The 17,859-nt window shown below is 41.9% G+C and overlaps 1 protein-coding gene across 2 annotated transcripts in view; it reads right to left on the bottom strand.

The window, feature by feature from the left end:
• Nucleotides 1–17,859, bottom strand: part of FBN1 (fibrillin 1) — a 398,720-nt gene that overhangs the window by 5,238 nt on the left and 375,623 nt on the right. For both annotated transcript variants that reach the window (XM_082254921.1, XM_082254922.1), the window contains 6 exons: nucleotides 17,688–17,813; nucleotides 15,669–15,791; nucleotides 13,912–14,028; nucleotides 8,995–9,123; nucleotides 6,715–6,834; nucleotides 3,847–4,078 (listed from right to left, as the gene is read on the bottom strand). In XM_082254921.1, coding sequence (XP_082111047.1) covers nucleotides 3,847–4,078; nucleotides 6,715–6,834; nucleotides 8,995–9,123; nucleotides 13,912–14,028; nucleotides 15,669–15,791; nucleotides 17,688–17,813 — 847 coding nt within the window. The remainder of the gene's footprint in view (nucleotides 1–3,846; nucleotides 4,079–6,714; nucleotides 6,835–8,994; nucleotides 9,124–13,911; nucleotides 14,029–15,668; nucleotides 15,792–17,687; nucleotides 17,814–17,859) is intronic.

Here is a 17,859-nt window from a genome sequence, read left to right as displayed (position 1 = left end):
AGGTTCAGTAGTTAGGCTACATTGTCCTAGACCAGTGATGGCGAACCTATGGCACGAGTGCCACAGCTGGCACGTAGGGCTGTCTCTGTGGGCACGCAAGCTTAGCTGGGAAGCTGCTGCTGCCACTGATGCCTGGGTTCTATAATCCTCCCTCCCCCTGCATGCCAGCGTGGTGTGACAAGGGGGAAGCGAGCATGGACTGTCAGTGTATTTCCCCGCTCGCCCCCCTTCTGTCAAGCAGCGCTGGACAGGGACAGAGTGGCGCTTGCAGAGATCGCCGCCCGCTCTGATTCCTCCTACCTCCCCATTGGCTGCAGCCAAGCACCAATGAGGAGGTTGACAAGTGCACCATGGGACATTTAGTCCCGGAAGACTATGGGGAGAGAGAGAGAGATCGACATTGTGAGAGAGACTGGAGCAGCACACTGTGAGCCAGGGGACAGAGAGGCAGCGAGGATACCCCCCTGCGGTGCCAGTTGCGGGCCTTGCCATGAGCAACTGAGAGTGAGTGGACATTCGGAGGAAGTGTTGCTGTGTCGCTGGGATTGGTGATAGGCCCTTGCGGCCATTATATGTGGCTGTTATTAATTGCAGTGTTGGCACTTTGAAAAAAAAAATTGGTTTTGTGTTGCAGTTTGGGCACTCGGGCTCAAAAAGGTTCGCCATCACTGTCCTAGACTGATTAATACATTTTTTCACCTCTACTAAGAAGGAAATATTCTCAGCATCAGTATGTATTAAGTATGAGGGGAGGCGAGATGCTGCAAACCACCAGCTCAACAGGTGAAAAGAAATATGAACAGCCTTGAGCTTCACCTGAGCCCTGTCTCTAATACATTTTGCCCTGCCCATTGGGACTTAAACCGATGGGCAGGGCGAAATCTCTATTTCCCTGTTGAGCTAGTGGTGTGCAGCGTTTCTCATCCTTTCATACTTCCCTGCTTTCTGGATTAAGCATAAGATAGCCTGCACCCATATATTTCTGTGAGACACCAGATCTAGCAGAGCACCTTGAGCAGAGCTATAAGAGGTATTGGGTATAGTGAGTATGTATTAAATGTTTGCAAATGAGTGTGTACTAAGTAACCTAATTGTAACATACTGTATATTGGGATGAGGGTTCAATGTCATCTAATAACCAGTGAAATAGAAATAGAAGAGTAATGGAAGAGAAAAAAAACAAGTGGTTTATCAAGTCTACTTAGTTTTTTAGAAAATTATATATACAGTATCTCACAAAAGTGAGTACACCCCCCACATGTTTGTAAATATTTTATTATAACTTTTCATGCGACAACACTGAAGAAATGACACTTTGCTACAATGTAAAGTAGTGAGTGTACAGCTCGTATAACAGTGTAAATTTGCTGTCCCCTCAAAATAACTCAACACACAGCCATTAATGTCTAAACAGCTGGCAACAAAAGTGAGTACACCCCTAAGTGAAAATGCCTAAATTAGGCACAGTTAGCCATTTTCCTTCCCCGGTGTCATGTGACTCCTTAGTGTTACAAGGTCTTAGGTGTGAATGGGGGAGCAGGTGTGTTAAATTTGGTGTTATCGTTCTCAATCTCTCATACTGGTCACTTTAAGTTCATCATGGCACCTTATGGCAAGGAACTCTCTAATGATCTGAAAAAAAGAATTGTTGCTTTCCATAAAGACGGCCTAGGCTATAAGTGCTCAGCTTCATATCCAGAGGTTGTCTTTGGGAAATAGACATATGTGTGCTGCCAGCATTGCTACAGAGGTTAAAGGGGTGGGGGGTCAGCCTGTCAGCGCTCAGACCATACGCCGCACACTGCATCAAATTGGTCTGCCTGGCTGTCGCCCCAGAAGGAAGCCTCTTCTAAAGATGATGCACAAGGAAGCCCGCAAACAGTTTGATGAAGGCAAGCAGACTAAGGACATGGATTACTGGAACCATGTTCTGTGGTCTGATGAGACCAAGATAAATTTATTTGGTTCAGATGGTGTCAAGCGTGTGTGGCGGCAACCAGGTGAGTACAAAGACAAGTGTGTCTTGCCTACAGTCAAGCATGGTGGTGGGAGTGTCATGGTCTTGGACTGCATGAGTGCTGCCAACACTGGGGAGCTACAGTTCATTGAGGGAACCATGAATGCCAACATGTACTGTGACATACTGAAGCAGAGCATGATCCCCTCCCTTCAGAGACTGAGCCACGGGGCAGTGTTGCAAAATGAAAACGACCCCAAACACACCTCCACGAACGACCACTGCCTTGCTAAAGAAGATGAGGGTAAAGGTGATGGACTGGCCAAGCATGTCTGTAGACCTAAACCCTGTTGAGCATCTGTGGGGCATCCTCAAACGAAAGGTAGAGGAGCGCAAGGTCTCTAACCTCCACCAGCTCGGTGATGTCGTCATGGAGGAGTGGAAGAGGACTCCACTGGCAACCTGTGAAGCTCTGGTGAACTCCATGCCCAAGAGGGTTAAGGCAGTGCTGGAAAATAATGGTGGCCACACAAAATGTTGACAATATGGGCCCAATCTGAACATTTGCACTTAGGGGGGGCCTTAGATAATAATGGCTGTGTGTTGAGTTATTTTGAGAGGACAGCAAATTTACACTGTTATACAAGCTGTACACTCACTACTTTACATTGTAGCAAAATGTCATTTCTTCAGTGTTGTCATATGAAAAGATGTAATAAAATATTTACAAAAATGTGAGGGGTGTACTTACTTTTGTGAGATACTGTGTGTATATATATACAGTAAAACCTTGGTTTGAGAGTAACTTGGTTTAAGAGCGCTTTGCAAGACAAGCAAAATTTTCAAATAAATTTTGACTTAATATACAGGCGATGTCTTGATATACAAGTAGCCTCAAGTCACAGCTAAATATAAAAGAGAAGAGAGGCGCCTCTAAGTGTAGCAATATGGTTAAATTTAATGAAGGTACAACATTTAGCAACTCACATGGTTGATGATTGGAACAGGCACATCTAAGGATGCAGGCATCCGGTGTAAAGCTGTCCACATAGACCGTCCTCCTCACCGCCATCTACGTCATCCCTTCCATGCTCCCCTCACTTTCAGATCGCTTTACTGCAGGGTGGTCTTCCCGGTCAGAATTACAGACTGGCAGCTGGCGGTGCAGAAGATAGTCTATGTGGACAGCTTTACCCCGGATGCCTGCATACTTAGATGTGCCTGTTTTATTCATCAACCATGTGAGTTGCTAAATGTTGTACCTTCATTAAATGGAACCATATTGCTACACTTAGAGGCGCCTTTCTTCTCTTTTATACTCTGTAGCTCCTGCTGGATTTTGCTTCTAATCCCCTTATGGAAGCGGCTATTTGTGGATGGACATTTTATGCAACCTATCGCAATGCTATAATCTTTTTATATGGGCTATAAACTGAAGGACTTATGAATAAATGGTTGTGGAACAAATCACCTGAGTTTCCATTATTTCTTATGGGGAAATTCGCTTTGATATAAGAGTGCTTTGGATTACAAGCATGGTTCTGGAACGAATTATGCTCGCAATCCAAGGTTTTACTGTATATATATATATATATATACTGTTACGTAATATTACGTTTTTTAAATAAAGAACTGATTTTTGTCCCAAGCATGTTTGAATCGATTTACTATTCCAAGGGTCAATTACTGTTTTCATAAAATAATATTTTCTAAGTTTAGCTTAGAACTTTCCTTCTGTTAGTTTGAAGTCATGTCCCTGTGTTCTTGACCTTGGCTTCATATTGTAATTGACATTTAAAAAAGTATGTCCAATGTGTTTCCCACTCCTTTTAAGAATATGGATAGATGTGTGCATTAATAGTTATTTGTGCAATGCTGGTGCTGATTACCCTTGTCCTATTCTGAAGTATCCGGGTGGACAGCCACAGACATAGCCTCCTTCAGTATTTGAACAACCGTAGCTACATGGTGCTTGAGAAGAGCTGCACTCATTGACGTCTTGACATGAACCACCATACTGTTCAAACTGAAATCCTGTTGGACATATACACTTGAAGCTTCCCAATGTGTTGTGGCACGAAGCTCCCCCACATGCATGGGTGTTCAAACATTCGTTCTCATCTGAAGGAACACAAGATTGCGTGAAAATGCATTATTTTGTATCGCAGCTGAACAGTTTCTATGACTACTGTTTACAAGAACCTTAAAAATGCTACTAGCAAAGTCTACTGACATTCTGTAATGGTGTCCTTATTTGAATTACTCATAATTCATTTAGCGGCTGATTTACTAAAGGCAAATAAACTGTTCACTTTGCAAGGAAACTTGCACTTTGCATGGGAATTTTCCCTATAGCTTAGTGAATGAAGTAAAGCTCTGCTGACTTCAATATTCTAATCATGTTCAATTAAAAATGCAGTTTTTATTTTCCTTGAACATGATGGAAGACAAAAGTAAACTTTTCATAATAACTGGCTCTGTTACTTATTATAAGTTTACATAAAAGAACATAAAACGATGGGCCTAAATGTGTCTAGACGGTTTGTGATGGGTTTCCAAATATCTCAAGCAGTCAAGTGCAATGACTGAAATCACCACGCATATTAAAACACTTTTGTGTGCTCATAAAACAAAACACAAAAAAGATGTACTAATTTTATCATGCGTCTTTACTAACAGATCAGGGCCGGACTGGCCTCTTGGGATACCTGGAAATTTCCAGGTAGGCCAGCAAGTCCCCCTGCGCTGGGGCTGCTTGAAGGGCAGTGGCACCCGTAAAACATGGCTGCAGCTGGCCCAACATGTCAACTACGCATGCACCGCCGCCACCCAGGAAAGCCCGTACACGCTCGACCATTCTCGAGCAGATGGTGCATGCGCAGTGATGTGATGGCGCCGGGCAGCGCCATTATTAAATGTAAGGTGCCTCACAGATTGGTAAGTAAGACCCCCGCAGCCCCTGCATCTCCTGTACCATGCCCGCAGCCTCTGCCTCTCCAGTACCTTGCCTGCAGCCTCTGCTTCTCCTGTACCTTGCCCGCAGCCTCTGAATCTCCTATACCATGCCTGCAGCCTCTGCATCTCCTTCACCATTAGGGTTGCCACCTCATTCGTTTAAACCAGAACACATATGAATTACACAGGTTGTGAGGCTAATATAATGCAGATAATGCACTAAATGTGTTTATTTACTACCTTAATCAGCCACAGAACCTGTGTAATTAAATGTGTGTCCTGGTTTAAAGGGATGAGGTGGCAACCCTATTCACCATGCCCGCAGCCTCTGCATCTCCTGTACAATGCTCGCAGCCTCTGACATCTCCTGTACCATGTCTGCCGCCTCTGCATCTCCTGTAAAATGCTTGCAGGTTCTGACATATTCTGTACCATGTCTGCAGCCTCTGCATCTCCTGTACCATGTTCGTACCCTCTGCATCTCCTGTACCATGTCTGCAGCCTCTGCATTTCCTGTACCACGTCCACACAGCCTATGACATCTCCTGTACCATGCCCACAGCCTTTGCATCTCCTGTACAATGCCCGCAGCCCCTGCAACTCCTGTACCATTTCCTCATCCCCTGCAGCTCATGTACAATGCCCGCAGCCTCTGACATCTCCTGTACCATATCCGCAGCCCCTGCATCTCTTGTACAATGCCCGCAGCCTCTGACCTCTCCTGTACACTGCCCGCAGCCTCTGCATCTCTTGTACCATGCCCACAGCCTCTGCATTTCCTGTATCATGCCCGCAGCCTCTGCATCTCCTGTACCATGTCCACACAGCCTATGACATTTCCTATACCATGCCCACAGCCTCTGCATCTCCTGTGCCATGTCTGCAGCCACTGCATCTCCTGTAGCATGTTCGTAGCCTCTGCATCTCCAGTACTATGCCCACAGCCTCTGCATCTCCTGTGCCATGTCTACAGCCTCTGCATCCTTAGTACCATGCCCGCAGCCTGTGACATCTCCTGTACCATGTCCGCAGCCTCTGCATCTCCTGTACCATGTCCACAGCCTTTGACATGTCCTCCTGTACCATGCCCACACAGCCTACGACCACCTCCTGTACCATGTTAACACTTTTAACCAGAATTTGCTCTTATATATATATAAAGCCCTATGTGCTTTCAAACCTGTCTTATCTATATATAATACACTCTTCAAATGTGATTTAAAATGCACGTTTTTCCCTTTTACGAACAAGAAAATAATGACGTTATGCTGTTGGGCTGGTATAATAATGCTATGGGGCTGGTATGAAATTATTTCCAGGGCTGAATTTTATTCCCAGTCCGTCCCTGTAACAGATCCCATGACAAACACCCTGAATTTGAAAGATCAAGGCGGTGATAATTATTAATATATTTGATGCCCTGGCTTATTGATCTTAAACTTTTACTAACAGAATATAATGAATCCCACATGTTTATGGTTTTTATTTCTGTGATTTCCACATGTGGGGATAATGCAAAACTATAATAAATAGGGTTGTTTAGTCAAAAAAATTCTACATATGAAGACATTTCCATGTTGTAGGTATGGTGTAGTAATTCAGAAATCTAACTACCTGTAATGCTCTTTAGCACATCATTCCCACAATCCCAGTATTTTTTCCTGTAAGGTTTTTATACAATTATTTATTTCATAAGATTTATACTGAATGTTTTACAACAATTTTCTTTTGGATGTCAAAAGCTATTAGAAACGAAGAAACGGAATAGGGAGGAACGCCAATGCTACATGGAAGATACTTACCCACACATTGGTTCCACTGATAATGTTGGAGATAGCCTTGTGGGCAGCTACATCTGTACCCGCCAACAATGTTCTGGCATCCATGCTGACAACGATGGCTTCCTTCACACTCATCCACATCTAGTAAAAAAAATAATGATATCAGCTTTGAATAAAATTGTACTTAGAGACAGGGCAATCCCATCCACATTTGTAGACAGGGTAGATACATATTATACTCTGAATATTATTACAAAAAGGTCTACTTCATCATATGCATATCAACCACTATTCTACTCTGCCTGTATTGAATGTTGGAGCTCTCCTTTTAAAATACTTTAACCTCACAAAATCCTTTAAAGCCCGGATCCAGGGAAAGGAAAAATCCTCCCTTGCAGTGGGGCTGCCCCTGCCCTGCAAGGGTCTAGGGGAGAGAGAAAAGCAATTTTACCTACCCTATTCTTCTTTTCCATGGTAGCTGGCACTGCCCTCTACTCCTCTATGCTCTGGAGGTATCCTGTTATCCTATACAGGGCAATGGACTCTGCACTGTACTTGATAATACCAGAGAACCTGTGCCCGCCGGAACTGCAGGAAGCGAGGTATCGGGTAAGAAAAACTGCATTTAACCCCAGCAGTGCGGGAACAATCCCACTGCAATGGAGGATTTTTACTTTCCCTGGAATTCAGCTTTAAAGAAAGCATTTTTACAGAAGGCAGGGCAATCCTTACGATTAATTGTCATGCCTTACCCTCTGCAGCCATTATTCTTGATATATCAGGCACTAACTCTCAGTCCTGAGACATTTCTTTAGTTCTATTTGAGACGCTTCAATAAACTTGCTAGGATTTTGCCACTCTCGGTGCTACTACAACACAGTCCAATTGCATTTGTGCCTCTCTCGCTCTTTTTTGGCTAATGGAGGCTGTCCGACAACCTAGTACCTCCCTGCATCATTTCCTGCAAACCTCCACCACATGTCATCACATTACCATCTTGAATCGATTCAAGAGTCCCTGCACCGTGGCTACATCTTTGAAATATAGGAAGCAGGATATTTCACGGTGCTTTCCCGATTATGAAGGCAGGGCTTCAATCCATGTACTGGGCTTTTCATTTTCTTGTCTGGTGGCTAGATTTCTACTTTAACTAGATTACAGTTCAAGCCATATATTTTCTGTTTTAAGATTAGAATATAACCACCAAGTTTGACAAAATTTGGAACCCATGATTAGAGCACCCGGACACTATTACGGTTCCAGGAGGGTTATTGTCCCTTGAATCCTTCCCCTTATGTTCTGTGCCTAATTTCCTATCTCTTTTAGTGTTGCTACTCCTGCCTATGTCCTTTTGGGAGACAGTGTAATACTACACATTTTACAGCTGTTTTTTATTCTCTACTTTTGTGGAAGCCTGGAGTTCTTTCATATTTGATCCAGTCGCTTTTGTTTAACATATGGTTACTTCCTGCTTATGTTTTCCTACAGGGCTTCATGGCGCCAATTACTGGTAGCTGAGGCACCCAATGTGAGACTGTATTTATGGAGCAATAATTAGAGTCCTGCTGTTCAATATATATCATTTTTCTTTTGGTCCTTTTTTTTTGCTGTTTGTTGTGGTTTTATATTTGTTGGCGGGTGCTCTCACTACTCCCCATTGTTGTACCTGTTGGACTTTTGAAATTTAAATAAAAATAGAATTTATAAATAAAATTAGAATATAAATTTGCTGTTCAAATTACTTATCTTTTATCGATTATACTTTAAAAGTCTCAGTGCTTTGGACAATATTCCTACATGGGTAGTTTCAGTGGAAGATACTCCAGTATTTACCAGCCACTAGGTTATAACTGAGAAAAGACTTCCTGCATGGATAAACAAAGATGTTTCCCTTGGCTAAGCTTGTAATATGAACAAGCTCCGGTTCCAGTTAGCAAGTTACAAATGTTGCTGCCATGCCCTGTGTAGGACCTCAAAAAAAGGCTGTCCCCCGGGCACAGCACCGGCAAGATTATACCGACACGGCAATGTTTTTCTAGCTCAACTACAAGACATTTTGGAGCCAGGAAAGAACTGGGATTTCTGTTTAGTACGAAGCACAGCATTAAAGAATTAACCAAAAAATGCAAAAGACAAAGATGTATTTGTGTTTTCCTAGGCTGTGTTAGGTTATCAACAACATGGTAGCAAATAATATAATAATATAAATTGGCACATACTTGTAGCATATATAGTAGTACACAGTTATGTCAGAAAATAGAATGTAAAAATGCCATTTTTGCTCCATAATTAATGAAATACCTTCACATGTTGCTCCACTCTGATCGAGGGAAAAGCCACGCTGGCAATCACACACATAGCTGCCTGGAGTATTCTGGCAAACGCCTTTAGCCCCACACAGGTTCACTTCCTGAGAACACTCATTGTTATCTAGATGGTATTAGATGGGAGAATATAACACATGACTAAGAATGTCGGCAACCATTTCAAGTAGAATCAACTTAATTTTGTCTATTTTACATAAAAACGATTCCATAATGCTAGTCTTTAAAGATGTCCCATGGGAGCCTATTCATGGTGCTCTGTCAGATAGTCTGAGCCAAATGAGGATGTTGGGTAGTTTAGGACATGCAGGAAGGAGCATATTTCTGGGGTGGCTTTAGGAATGACTACCTGGAATCTCCCAGGAACATTTGTATTTATTACCTGACAAAAGGAAATATACAACATGAGCTGCAAAAAAAGTGCTCGAGGACCATTATTTACACTGGACAGTATAGTTTTACTTGTTCTGAAGCTGGGTGTGATTCCCCATATGTGTTGTAGTTATGCACGGGTGATGAACAGTAACACTTTGCATTTTCTGAAAACCAGGTATAATTTTCTGTATGTGTCCTTATTCTGGAAGTATAGATGATACACAGCACCACTTCACTACGTTTTGACACTGGGTGCAATTTTCTGCATGTATCCTCATTCAGTAAGTACAGGTGAAGAACCATATCACTTCTCTTCTTCTGTAAGCTGGGTGTCATTTTTGGATGTGTCCTTATTTTGTATGAAGGGATGCTGCACAGTCCCACTTCACTTGTTCTGAAACTGGGTGCAATTCTGTGTGTGTGTCCCTATTTAGTATATACAGGTGAGGCAAAGTACTACTTCTCTTGTTCTGAAAGTTGGGTGTAATTCTCTGAATGTGTCCTTATTCTGTATGTATAGATGATGCACTGTCCCACTTCATTTGTTCTGCAAGCTGTGTGTAATTTCCTATGTGTGTCCTTATTCTATATGAAGGGATGTAGCACAGTCCCACTTCTCTTGTTCTGAAAGCTGGGTAAGTAGAGTTCTTTAGGCCTTATTGACACAAATGTACCGATCCATGCGTCCATGTAAAGGGCTGCCTTTAGCCACCCGAGATGCAAAGGTGTACCATGCAGGGGCGTGCAAAGCAGCCTGTTGACAGACAACTGGCTGCATGGATCTCCAAGCGCTTCCTGGAGTGTACATCCAAGTTGCTTTGATACATGGATAAAGATGCAGACAGACAGATACACATTCCCACTTCTCTTGTTCTGAAAGCTGCATATAAATTTCTGTATGAACCCTTATTAGGGATGAGCTTGAGCCAATTTCCCATCTTGCCACTGCATTTACACAGAAGGGTGTAAGGATGCTTGTGACATCATTGACCTATAATTGCCACATGGTTTAATATGGTCATTGTCATGAGAATTCTGGCCCTTTTTATATGTGCAGCCACGTGGCTGGGGGTCCCTCCTGCTGAATGGTTCAATACTAACAGCTGCCCTGTAGATTTGGACCAATTTTTACAGGGGTGTCAAACTGGCGGCCCTCCAGCTGTTGCAGAACTACAAGTCCCATCATGCCTCTGCCTATGGGAGTCATACTTATAACTGCAAAGTCCATGGGACTTGTAGTTCCTCAACAGCTGGAGGGCCGGCAGTTTGACACCTGTGCATGTATAGATAATGCACAGTACCACTTCCCTTCTTCTGAAACCTGGGTGTATCTCGCTGTATATGTTCTTATTCTGTATATATCAACACTGCATTAAGACACCATTTTTATCTTCTACAAGCTGGTTATATAGTATCCACATTTCAGTCTTGATTTAAATGGTTCAGTAGTAATTTGCTTCAATCTAGTTGTATTATTTCTATAACTAATAACAGTTCCTTATTGGGGATTTTGGTGTTCCTAATGAATGTGCACTATATGGTTCTAATTTTACAGCGATGGATATATGCCAAATTGCTTGTTCTAAATATGCACAACATTAAGTATTACATTAGGCTTTTCTGTCATACTTGAAACTGGAAACTTGTAAACCCACTTGCTGACATTCCTTATTATGTGTAGATTTATTGAAATTATGAATATTCTATAATTTGTTTTTAAAGCTCCTCAATAATTATACCAGGGATAAGGATTGAAAGCAACCTGTAAAAGTTCCTGAACATTTATATCATGATTTTTAGCATGGTGCTAAAAATGATCTGCAATGTCATGTAGCAGTAAAACAGATCTATGATGTTACCTATAACCTAACCTTGCACCCCCTGCTACCTAAATTATAGTAATACAAGGTATACAGACCATAAAAATACTTACCTTTCAGGGGGAATTATTTCATTGCATATCCCTAGTACACTTGTTTGTAGGTCTGGGAATCAGTGTGGGATTCACGGAAAATTGAATAGTGGCTAGCCAACCTTTATTTCTACCAGCTTGGACCAATGTAAGTACTCATATCTCCTATCTGAGCAGCTGCTGGGGAAGCTGACAATCACTGTAGTAGTCATCACTTTTAAAGGAATTCCTGTGATCTTCCAGGTCCTGTGCGAGGGACATCCCCTCTATGCATTGACCTCAAGGGGTCATTTGCTTGACACTGCCACCAGGGGGCAGGGGGCAGGGGGGAAATTGCCCCCAAGCCAATTTGATACCCTGTAAAAAGGGCTGCACTGCTTCTGCCACAGACATGCCTAAAGGATTCCTGGTGAAGAGAACTAAAAAGTCCCCACTGCTGACCTACTGAGTGCGGGATGAAGACAAGGACAGAGCACAGACCTCCCCCCCCCCCCCAGCATGGATGGTGTAAATTGTGTCTGAGCAGAGGCCAGTTCCATGCCTGACTGCAGAATCTCCTCCTCAGGCAGTCCCGACCGAGCTGTCCCAGCTCCCCCCAACTGTCCCCGGCTGACCAGGTCGGGAACCTGAATTCGGCCGGTGAGTAGAGAGTACCTAGAGCGGAGCTTCAGCCTGAAATGGGGGTCAGGAAAAGACTGGGAGGAGGGAGAGTGGGAGGGGGGACAAGTCACTGCACCATTGGCCTCTGGTTTGTATTAGCCCTTGACTTCCACCCTTCAAAGAAAGCCTTTTTTCAATGAATATAAGGCATCCTCTGATTGGACAAGGTGGAAAATGTGACATCACCACTCCTCTTCTCCACCTCGTCCAATCAGGGAATGCCTTGTATTCTTTTTAAAAAAACTCAAGATGTTCTGTGAATGGTGGCAGTGCCTTGAGAGCGACCTCCTGTGGTTAATGTACAGAGAGGCAGCTTGGCACAGGACCTGAAAGATACGGATATCACTGTTGCATACTTGCCAACTGTCCCATTTTTGCCGGGACAGTTCCGGCAAATAGGAACCTGTCCCAAGTAATTTACATTGTCCCGGCAATGTACTTATTTACACTTCACAATTTATTTATATTTACATTTTTTGTACGGTCACACCTGAGCACATTTGACACTTTAGAATTGCAGGGAATTGTGATGAGAATTTTAAACTTTAGGCAGAAGTAGTGCAGCTGAATGGGATATTAATTCCAACTCTGCTACTTTGGCCTCAAGTTTAAAATTCCCTTTTCATTTTCTTGTAATTATCTCTTTATTGATTAGACCCTCTGATCTGATGATAAGTAGGAGAAGAGTAAATATGTTGAGTGGGCGGGCGGAGCTTCAGGAAAGTGGGTGTGGTAAGTAATTGATAGCTGTGCTGCAAAGTTTCCCTGGAAATTTTTTTTAAATGTTGGCAACTATGCTGTTCTAGTGTCAACTACTACAGCATCCACATCGTCCCTTATTTAAGACCAATGTAAGTATGCAATAGGGCTCATGCACACAAAAAAAATCTGCTTTTACAGGCATTTGAGCTTTTATTTCTCTGCTTAAAAGCTTGAAGAAACTTGTGCATTTTTGTGCTCTTTTGCACTTTTTTATTGAGCTTCTTCAAGCTTTTGTGTGCATAAGCATTTTTTCACAAACCCTACCCTCAGCTCATTTTATCTTTTTTTGTGTGCATTTTTGGGCTTATTTGAGCCTTTTAATGCCTTTTCACACTTTATCGCGCTTTTCACATGTTTATGGGCACTTAGGCGTCTTTTCTGCACAAAAGCTCCTCTCAAAAATGCGAGTTTGGTGAGTTTTTTTCTGCCTGAAAGAGCATATGCCTGTAAACCCCTGAAAAAGCCATAGTGTGCATGCACACATTGGCTAACATGGAAGGGAGTTTCCAGGCAGAAATAAAATGGCAGCTCAAAAAACATCAAGCCTGTAGGAGCAGCTTCTTGGAGATGCAGTGTGCATGACCCTATAAAGATCATAACTGGAGTTAAGCCCCACCCCCACCAGACACACACACCCACACACATGCGCACAACACTTAACCTAACCGTTAACGCTATTTCAATATTACCAAACCCATAAACTAAGCTGCTGCTTCTGCTGGCTGCATACTTAATGGATCATGCACCAGAAGTTTCTGCGCCAAATACTAGCAGTTCTGCATCAAATGAGGTTGCTTTACATTCCCCATGTTGGTCATGTGATATCCGTGATCCTCTCTTTCAGCAGGTACAACATGAGAAATGCTTGAGCATGGTCATGTGACTGCAACCATTGAAAGAAGTAGCAAAAATCCCATTAGGAACTCTATTTCTAAAGCCTCTTTACCTTATAATTACTTTTGTTGCAGGGAGAGGTGTACATAAATCTTCATTAGGGTATGTTTTGCTGTAAGGAACCTATTCCATTATTAACAGGCTTTATAAAGTGGTAAGCATTAGAAGTGAAAGAAGTAAGGGTATTTCAAAGAGCTCCCTATTATGTATTAGCAATTACTAACTACAAGGGAACCATCTATACTTCTCTACAATCCAAACCACAGTAATAAATGATATTGTTGTACTTACCAATGCAGGCAGTATGATGCTGTATAAATCCAGGTGGACATTTACATGTAAATCCTCCCATTGTGTTCACACAAATAAACTGACAATTATGTTGCTTGGTTGCACATTCATCAAGATCTATAAAGATAAGCACATGGTATTTACACTGTGATCAGAAAAAACTTCCAATGCAGTCTCATTGTGGAATTCTCTAGTAGATATATTCTTCATTCTTACTGCATGTGGGTATCGTCACACAATCACATTTTACTGCATTTTATATTCCAACCTAACAGATGGACATCTGGACAATTACCGTAATGACATGCAATTTGTTTTCATAAACTGGCCTATGGGCGTTACTAAAGAAATATAAAGACCATTCACTTATTTTCTACTTTGCAAGGAGATTTTCATTTAGCAATTGATGCTTCAACCATTTATTTATGTGCTAGCGCAACCCGCTGCAGAGTTTGAGCCAATAGGGAGGGAGAGACCGGGGAGAGCCGCTGCTCTCGTGCACGTCGCTTGATCAAGACTGGACTCAGGTAAGTATAAGTGGACGGGGGAGGGGGATTGTTGTGCTGATTAAATGGATGGCTAGACATTATAAGATGGCTAGATTTATAAATATAGTGTACCAAGCCAATCTAAGTGGCTCAGTAACTAGTGAACACTGTGATGACCGATTAAACTGATCACAAATATAAACAAACCATAGCTTACACCGTTGATTCCTCCCCTACCTCTTACAACAGATTTATGAATAGAGACTAAATGAATGGATCAGCAGTAGCAGCTGGTTAATTGGGGGCTCATTTAATAAAGGAAAATTGACTTTTCATTTTGCAAGTGAAGTTAAACTTTGCAAAGGGATTACCCCCATAGCACAGTGAATGAAGTAAAGTTCTGCTGACTTCCACCATCCAATCATGCAAAAAAAGGCTGTTTTTTTTTTTTAAATTTTAATTGTACGTGATTGGTTATTCTTTATAAAGTGAAATCGTATCACATTTTCTGAACTAAGGGAATGTTCCCTTGTAAAGTGAAACTTCCCTTCCAAAGTGAACAGCCTATTTGCCTTTAGTATATCAACCCTATTGGGAGGAGTTTTCACTGACTGTGGGATTGTTTTTTAAACGTTTAAACCCCCAACCCCTCTTCTGTAAACCTGATGTCCAGTCTATCTCTGTATGTGACCTATATATTAACCCCTTCCCTATCCTATATACCCCCTTGACCTCCTCCTCCCCCTGTATATTACCGTATCTTGTGCACCATTACCAATCTCCAAGTTTTAACCTCCTCAATACCAGCATGTCTCTTTATTTGCAAAAAATGTAGCAAAAATTTAGATCACCATGGGGTGTCTACTTTCCATAAGGAGTCATTTGGGTTTGTTTGGTTTTTTTGTACTTTTCTGTGAATTTTTCCCCAGAAGGAAAGGTTTTTTTCCCCAAATGTTTGGACTTTTTTTTTCTTTTTATAGTTAAAAATAAAAAGTCCAATGGTGATTAAATACCATAAAAAAGCTCTGTCTGTCTCAAAAAGTGATCTAAATTTTTTTGGGTACAGTGTCACTTGATGGAGTAACAAACAATCCTGAAAAATGGCCTGACAATGAATGGGTTTTACAGGCTGGTTAATAATGTCAACAGTATAACAAAGGCTACATGTTATCTAGCAAAGAACATGACACAGTATTTTTTGTTATGCTCTACAAATACAGTAACTCCTCCATATTGCCTGCCCAATACCGGGTCCCAGGGCAACATTACCTTTACAGCTTCTTCCATCTTCCTGCAAAACGTAACCACGTGGACAGGAACACTGGAAACTTCCTTCAGTATTCTTGCAAATAAAATTGCAAGGTTTGGGGGACTGACCACATTCATCAAGATCTGGAATGATAATGTCACATAAGATCAAACCAAACAGAGTAAGATTCCAGTCAATGCTTTCCTATGTCTTCATCACAGTAAACAAACCTATTCAGTCTTACATAAGCATAATTATTTCCACTTCCTATGAAATATTTATGTTTGTCACCTTAATAAACTTAACTTTATGTTGCCATACACAGTTAGATTTTTGTTTGGGCTTTAATAAAAAAACTTGTTCCTCAGAACATTCTTTCTTACCATCATTGAGTCAACTAATTTTGTTCGAAAGCCCTTAAAATTCCATCCAGACCTGCTATTTGAATGGGATCCCAGGAGTATTAAACAGGTTATTATAATATGTATGATCTTTTCTGAATGAAAACATTCACAGCTAAATCAACATTTTCCATCCTGCTCCTTGGAAATTTTTTGTTTCTAAAATCAACATCAAACATCAGTTTGACCCCACTGACCATTAGAAAATCAAACATACAGAGAAGGAAGACTTTACAAAATTCTACTGGTGTATGGCCAGGTTTACTTTACTGAACCAGACATTAGGTCAGGGGTCTCCAAACTTTCTAAACAAGGGGCCAGTTTATTGTCCTTCAGAATTTAGAGGGGCTGGACTGTGGCCAGTTGAAGTTGAAAATATTCTGGTGTCAGTTGGAGTAAACAATGCCACATCTTTAGTGGGAATAGTGACTCATCATTGATGGCAGTAGGAGGAATAGAGCCCCATCATTGATGGCAGTAGGAGGAATAATGTCCCATTGTTGGTGTCAGTAGGAGAAATAGTGCACCAAGAGCTGGATAAAGGCAGGTGAAGGGCCACATCCCACCCCCGGGATGCAATTTGGAGACCACTGCACTAGGTGGTTGGAGATCACTTAAAGTTTGACAGTTGCTGCACTATTGTCTGACTTCACACACTGGGAATCATTGTAAGGCCCTTTCACACAAAGGGTCTGATCAAGTTCTTCAAGCGGACCTGATCAGATGGTCCATTTACCCCTATGAAAGGACAGGTGTAAACGATCTTGTGTCTGTTTACACCCACCTACCTCTAATCCAATCTGGTCTGACAAAAAAAAGCAAAGGGGATCTGTCCTCCTCTATCTAGGTGGATAAGAGTGGAGGACAGTCAGGTGTCCATTTACTCCCAGTTGCCCATACAGCAGAGGGGGCTTTGTCCATGCTTGCTCTACAGAAACTGACACAGGCTGACACAGGTGGCTTATTCGCCCACTATGCTCTGATCAGCAGGGGATCAGCAGACAGATCCCCTACTGATCTGATCGGAGTACGCCCTGTGTGAAAGAGGCCAGGCTCGTACACACTTGATGAAAATCAGACAAAATATCCTCCGATTTTTCTCTCTCATGCTCAGCGGTCATAACCGCTTCTAGTTGACCGTGCATAATGTTCACGAAATTTCTCGTCCGATTTTTTTTTTTTTGGGACATTTGTTCCTAGACTTCCGGGTCGTCAGCAACTTCAGATCATGTGCGGTCTTTCGGTCTTTCTGCATACACATTAAAATTGGTTGTGCTGGGGACGGAGGATAACAATTTTGGTGTTTGTCCCTCCGTTTTTTTCGTTGAAAATGTCGGGATTGGCTGCTGAAAGTTGTGTACACACTAGCCGAAAATCGTACGATTTTACATCGGATGGGAATTTTCGGCAGATTTTCTACTAGTGTGTACCCCACTTTACTCACAAACACAAGCTGGTGATTTAGAGTAAATACAGATAAATGATAATGATAATCACAGGAAAAAAACTGCACAACTATACCTATTTATTACTGAATATTTGGATTCTTTCATTAACGTATCCATTAATAGTTCTATCTATGTCTCCAATAGAAATACAAGCATTGAATGTTAACTATTGAATATAACTGCAACTTACCTATACAGGAAGTGCCAGTCACATCAGGGATATAACCTAGATTGCATTCACATTTGTATGTTCCCCTTTCATTGACACATTGTCCATTGCGACAAATTCCATGTAGGACATGACATTCATCAATATCTAGATGTAAAAAATACAATTATATATATATATACTGTATATATTG

Source organism: Pelophylax lessonae (genome assembly GCF_965119305.1).
Source record: "Pelophylax lessonae genome assembly, chromosome: 4".
NCBI classification, from domain to species: Eukaryota; Metazoa; Chordata; class Amphibia; order Anura; family Ranidae; genus Pelophylax; species Pelophylax lessonae.
This window is presented reverse-complemented; position numbering and strand designations above follow the sequence as displayed.